This window comes from Cyprinodon variegatus, unplaced genomic scaffold, assembly GCF_000732505.1.
Source record: "Cyprinodon variegatus isolate N-32 unplaced genomic scaffold, C_variegatus-1.0 Scaffold908, whole genome shotgun sequence".
Classification (NCBI taxonomy): Eukaryota; Metazoa; Chordata; class Actinopteri; order Cyprinodontiformes; family Cyprinodontidae; genus Cyprinodon; species Cyprinodon variegatus.
In genome coordinates, this window is record NW_015151361.1 from 317787 (window position 1) to 324338 (window position 6552).

General features: G+C 35.6%; 1 protein-coding gene across 1 annotated transcript in view; it reads right to left on the reverse strand.

The window, feature by feature from the left end:
* The window catches only part of LOC107099789 (E3 ubiquitin-protein ligase RNF167-like), a 15372-nt gene extending 9227 nt beyond the window's left edge, over positions 1-6145 (reverse strand). The window contains exons 1-5 of the mRNA XM_015398053.1: positions 5761-6145; positions 2068-2193; positions 1894-1974; positions 1669-1806; positions 1505-1592 (exon numbers count right to left, since the gene is read on the reverse strand). Coding sequence (XP_015253539.1) covers positions 1505-1592; positions 1669-1806; positions 1894-1974; positions 2068-2172 — 412 coding nt within the window. The 5' untranslated portion in view covers positions 2173-2193; positions 5761-6145. The remainder of the gene's footprint in view (positions 1-1504; positions 1593-1668; positions 1807-1893; positions 1975-2067; positions 2194-5760) is intronic.
* Positions 6146-6552: the final 407 nt, after the last annotated feature.

Consider the following 6552-nt stretch of genomic DNA (forward strand, 5'->3'; position numbering starts at 1 on the left):
TAACCAATACAATAACCCTGTATAATAATCCTCCTACAAAAAAAAAAAACAGCCATATTTGGGCAGGCTGTATATACTGCATATATCCCATGCACCTTTTTCTTCCTTTGGCACCTTCTTCTTATTCTTTGACTATTTGAGCTGATGTAACGAGTTAATCTCTCCACTGTGAGATCACAATGAGTCTCACACCCCTGACTTAGAGTGATGTTTGCGTTTTAGATCTGTAATCGCCAACATCTCTTAAAGTGATCTCCTTCAACAAAAGCTCAATTTTGTCTGAAATTTGTGAATTATGCTGAATTTTAACGAGCGTAACGGCCACAGAAACGGTTTATGTTTTTTAAGCGCATGAGCACCAATTTGACAGTGTTACTTTGATAGCTCCGGCTGCGCCCTGCCAACACAACCAATGGTCTGCAGCGTGCCTCAGACTAACGCTGAGTGACGTCCGCTCACATGCAGGTGAATGCTTAGCCTCACCGCCGAAGAACATAGAGGGTAACCTTTGAACGGGACTCCCACATCTTGGTTCACGTAGAATTCAAAGACTTCTCACGACCAATTCTCTAATCTAAGAAACAATCACAAACTGATTTATAGTTTAGGATGCAGATATTAGTGCTACCCGATCTAGGTTTAATCAATAAAGGCACCTCAACAATATGCAGTTTCTGAAAAAGCCTAATGTCACAGTGACGGCCGAACGCTGTCAGTACTTCTAATTCTAAATGTACGCCAAAAATAAAATCTTGTAAATCTTATATTAAAGGCTTTTTTATTGAAAGCTAACCACTGCAGCAAGCTAAGAGAGAGGCACGATATTATCCACTGTTCTGAGAAACTACAGGCTGGATTTCATACATAGAATGTTGACAGTTTTACAATCTTTATATATTTACTGCTCTAAGTGGGTCACTCTGTCAGTTAACGATTAATTGATTACTAAATTAGTTGACGATTATTTCAATGATCAATAAATCACGATTAATCTGATTGTTTAGCCCTAAAGAGAATATTCACTTTAATTTAAAAGGTGAAGGGCTAGTATTATAGTTGTCAACTATTCCATATCAATGCGATTTTTGCACCATGGTTTTTCTCCCACACATTTAATCACTGCTGTACTTTATGAAATGGAAATGTTAATTTATTGTCTGAAAGCTGTACTAAACGATATTTTTTTTTGTATACACTACGTGTTTATAAAATGATAATACAAGTTGTCCAAGTCTATTCAACATCCAGAATCAATCTTCAGTCATGTTTAATTATTGATTTGCCCACACTGACGTAGGTGATGAAGTCAGAAGTCTACACATGTAATAAATACTCAAACAAGCAGTTTAATTTAAAACACACACACATAAACTACTCTCTGCGTACATTTTGAACGTTTTATGCGTGTGGATTTAAAACTATGAGCCTCACAATAAATCAGAAGCATAAATTTAAGCTCCTCCGTTTTTCTCTCTTCTCACTTTGCAAGCTCCGCCTTACTCACCATTACTGGAGTTCATATTGAGAAGAATGTCTGAGTTGGTGTTGTGAACGATTGCTGCACTGTACCCAGCTTTCTGTGCATTAAGAACCTGAAACAATATCATGACTACATGAGCTCTGATTGTGTCAAACACCAGTGGCCATTCTCTGTCAAACACTGCTCACCTTTATATCAAAGTTGCATTCATATCGCCTAATGAGAGCGATAAATTTAGTGGTGTTGGCATCATAGTTTGTTGGCAGTGGAGGAGGAGGATCCATCGTCGTACAACCATTGAGCGGACGGGATACCACCAAAAGACCCTTTTAGAATAACAGAAAAAAGAAAATAAAAAAAAGACCATTGAAGTGAACATGTTCGTGCAGTAATAACTAAATATCTCCGCTCACCATTAATCCCTCCTCAGGAAGAGGAGGTCCAAACAAAGCAGGTAGGTCCTCAAATAACATGGAGGTCATATTGTAGAAATGCTATCAAAAGAAAGTGTGACATGATTGAAATATAAAATGACTTTCAGGATAGAATATCATCATTATACCGTTTAAAACTTTAACTTTACTTACAACAAATATATATGCATGTGTTGGTGAGGGAACACACACGCAGGAGAAGACCAATAAAAAGACACTCAGCTGAGTCCACTTAGGCCAGACACCGAGGTGGGCCATCCTGGGATGCTTTCAGTGCAACTAAGATGTGAAAAAGAAAAAGAAAATGTATCAAACAAAAAATACAGAAATACAGTAAATGGCATACAAAAAAAAAACAATTTTGAGTCTTAGTGGTCTTATTTCAAAGCGAGTGGCAAAACCTGGATAGTTTCTGCCAAGTTCTAAAAAGACGTTTTTTCATGTTTTATTTACCTGTTTAACCTTTTATCAAGGCTTCTTCTATATATTATTCTACACATATGTTTGAATCTGTAGCTCAGCAGGTTAAGAAACTGTGAAGTTGCTACGCAAGTTACGGGTTCGTGACCACAATCATATTTTTCCCCTTCACTTTATTTTGGGGAGTGTTGGTGGTTACAGCAGTGCACTTGTGCTCTGAGAAGGATTCAAATACCCGGTTCGATCCCCACAGCCTCCACTATGGGCCTCTGAGCAAGACCCTTAACCCCACACTGCTCCCCGAGCTACACAGCGGCAGCCCACTGTTCCCGAAAGGGATGGGTTAAATGCAGAGAGTGAATTTCCCCATTGTGGGACAAGAAAGGGATTTACATTTATATATAATTAGGTCATTCTGACATTTTGAAAACAGCAGATTCAGCAGTACATCTGCACCTCAAGAACAGCTGAAAGAGGTAAAGGAAGCCATTTTTGTTGAAAGAGAAAAACCGAGATCAAACAGAGAGGGAGGATTGCTGTTTCATCTGCCAACTCAAAAAACCCATCTAAAAAAAAATCATCCCAAAGTGATTACATAAGAAGGCTAATCAAGATCTAGATGGCCATGTAGACAACCTACACTAAACAAAACCAACAGACTCCAGCGACCGGGTCACCGATTTAAATCTGACCTGGAATGTGTCTAAAAGAATGGGCCTCCATGTGTGCAAGAACGTCAGTGCCCCAAATACAGGTGGCACTAGTGAGAGATGCCAGAACTGACAAAAACTCCTAGATAGCTGTCAAAACTTTTTCATGAAAAAACAAGCAAAAGTCTCACTGCCTCTTATATATTCTGGTTTTGTGGTTGGCACATAGATTATTGAAAATTTGCACAGGCAAATTTCTGAATGACATCAGAGTAAAAAGTTGTATCTTTTACTTTAGGCTGCATGGACTGCTTTAGAGAAACATTTGCATTGAAAAGCAAAAATGCCAAAATTACAATAAAGGTTAGTGACATGGCAACTTTTTCAATTTTCCAAAACATAATTTAACAAAATTCAAATTCAAAAAGTTTTTATCCAAATCAATACACATTCCTGCTTAAGCCTTAACAGAGCTTTTTATTAGAACACATACTACAATGAAAATAAGGTCTGACCTCAAACGTGCTTGATTTGACCAACGCAGCCCTTCTTTAGTTGCAAAAAGCAAAGTAGGAAATCTCAAATTAGGGATGCAAACTTATAATGGACTAGTGATTAATTGTCAGTTAATGGTTTATTACATAAAGATTTCCTCAATACTATTAATTGAATTTTTTGGAGTTTTGTAATGTTACTGCTGTCCATTGGAGGGCGCTGTTGTTCATTCCTAGACTGAGGTTCAGAGGTATTTGCATTAGAAGCAATGCAAAAACTGTGGGAGATAAATGAATGGATCCAGAGTCTGGTCCAGCATTATCACCACTGTTTAATGACAACAAGAATAAGTTAACTTTATGTGGTTCTGATTGTAAATATAAACACTGGATAAACACCATAAGGTAACACCTAAATAAGCCTATTTAGTCACGTAGCATTGAGGAGCAGCAGAACTCTGGAGAGAAAAGGATGCAATAACAGAAAAATGGAGGACATTAGATAAAAAAAAAAAAAAAACTTGAACATGATAGAAAGAAAATATGCAACAAGTAGGGGAGACAGGAAACGCTTTTGTGGTTTAATGCACTTCAATGTGTTGAGTTAATGTTCTGAGAGCAACCGGAACCACCAGCTGAAATGCTCTGCTAACAGCACAAAGTCTTTCCCACCAGATCAAACTAAAAACACAGAGAGCTATGTCAGAGTTATCCACTTCATTGAAACTAGATGCAAATAACCCTGATAGCGTTTCAGAGCAACATAGCCTTTATTTTATTTATAGTTTTATATAAACACATTTTCTTCAGAGTCAATAACCTAATAGGTTCCGGTTTTGCAACATTTTATGAATACATTTAAAAATGTGTAACAAATAGTTTTTTTGTTTATTTCAAGTCCGGGTTTAATACAGGCTACACAAATGCTGCTTATAGATAAGATCGACCAAATTTTGAATAATTCATTAATCAATAACTTGCTTTGCTACCTGAAATATATGTCCATTTCATTACTTTGTAGAAAATTCGTGTTATATCCAAGACAATGATCTGATTTTATTTTAAGATTCAAGCATTGCTTTCTGCTACGGCTGAACTATTTTTGCCTGAAATCTAAATAATCAGTATAATAACGATAAAAATATATATCTTCAGATCTCTATCTACTATAGCTTGAACCAGATGTCTGGTTATAAACAAACAAAAGAAATAAAAATAGAGAAGGCTGTGGTTTTTAGAAAGCAGTTTGTTTAGGTCAAAGGTGCTTAAACTAAAAAAAAAGTCAATATTAGCTTTTGTTTACAGAATTTAAGGCAGCTCAAAATTTCTACTTTTCAGACATTTGTCTCTAAGAATTTCTCTCCTTTTTTAAAATTCACCAAGGATTCCTCCCAGTAGTTGAAATGGAAATGAGTGCTGATGATTACGATCAACATTAACATTTGAAGGCAAACAGTAAATTCAGGTTGTTTAGTGATGGTAATTCAGAGATATGCAAATAAACATTAAAAATGGCAAACAGCATGCAGAGGTTTAGCAGGGATTGAGGTCTGCCTTTTAAAATGCAAACTTTAATGCAATTTGTTTTACATTTCTTTTGTTTCAAATTAAATGACAAAGGGCATTTGGGACTAAAAAACCACAGCTGTGGGGGTCATCTTTTTGGGTGTCTGTACGAGCTGCATTTTTCTATTTTCTTAAATTACATGCAGGCCGTAGAAAGACACAAAGTAAAGCAGTAGGGAACTTATTCCTCATTTTTGGATAGTAAAAATGTGTGGTTAATGTTTAGACCCCTTTACAGAGTTACCCCAAAATAATATAAATGATTAATTTCAGGATAATCGACCCTGCAAATAAACCTTTTATGAAATAGTGGAGACAAAGATCTACATAAGAATCACAGCAAAGATAAGGAGGAAAGCACTTTCCACCTGTCATACATGGTTTTGACCTACATTTGCCAGAAAGAATGTTTAGCCAAAGGTTAGTGATGTGTTGTTCACATGTACAAAAAAAATAAATAAACTAACTTCCAAACAAAACCTATTAAATTTAACTGGAACTTCAGCTGCTTTAACCATTTGTTTATCTACTTATAAAGGCAGTATCATGATCTGACACTAATAGAAATGTAATGATTCTTCTTTTCCACTAAAAAAAACAACAACAATAAAAAAAACAGTAAACTGCTGAATTACAGAAACACCTTCTGTTAAAGGCACATAAGTTAAATGACGCTGAGCCAAAATGTTTATGTGACATTTTACTGAGACACTTACCGGATTTCTCTGTTTATATCTGAACTCAGTTGGAAGAAATCGAAACTCCAGACGTTTAACTAATCATTTAATTAAGCGGGCAGTTCTTGCTATACAGTTCAAACCGTTTATAATCTTATAAATACACTTCCAACAGAAAATAAAACACACGAAAAGGATTAACTTGAGGCTAGCCGACGCTTGGCTAGAGTTAGCAAATGTTAGATAACAGGTTCATTTGTTCTCTCCCTTTTAAGGCCCGTATACAAATATTTCGTTAAAAACAAGAACTAATCTATCCAACGAAAACCCGGCGGAGATAAAACCTCCACTTTTCTCCTGCTAAATTCGCTGTTTTCTGCTAGGATTTGTTTGTTTGCTACCGTTTTCGTCTTCTTCTTGAACGTTGCTGTGTTTTGCTGGCTGTTAACTTGCAAACGACTGAAAACTCACTACCGCCACCAGCTGGTGCGATATGAGAATGCTGTTTGAAACCTTTATTATCAAATAAATAAATAAATAAATAAATAAATAAATAAATAAATAAATAAATAAATAAATAAATAAATAAATAAATAAATATTTTTTTCAAATACTCACCTGCCAGCATTTTCTAATTTTAAGGAAAATCTTGTTTTAGACACCCAGGAGGCTCATAATTGTTTGCTTAATTGTTTAAATTCTTAAATAGAAGATAAGATAAGCAATGGTTCTATGGTCCCACAGTGTGGAATTTCAATTTCACAAAACTAGTTTGGAGGAAAATTTTTATTTCAGATGTTAGCATTCAGTTCAAAATTTTTATCAAATGTG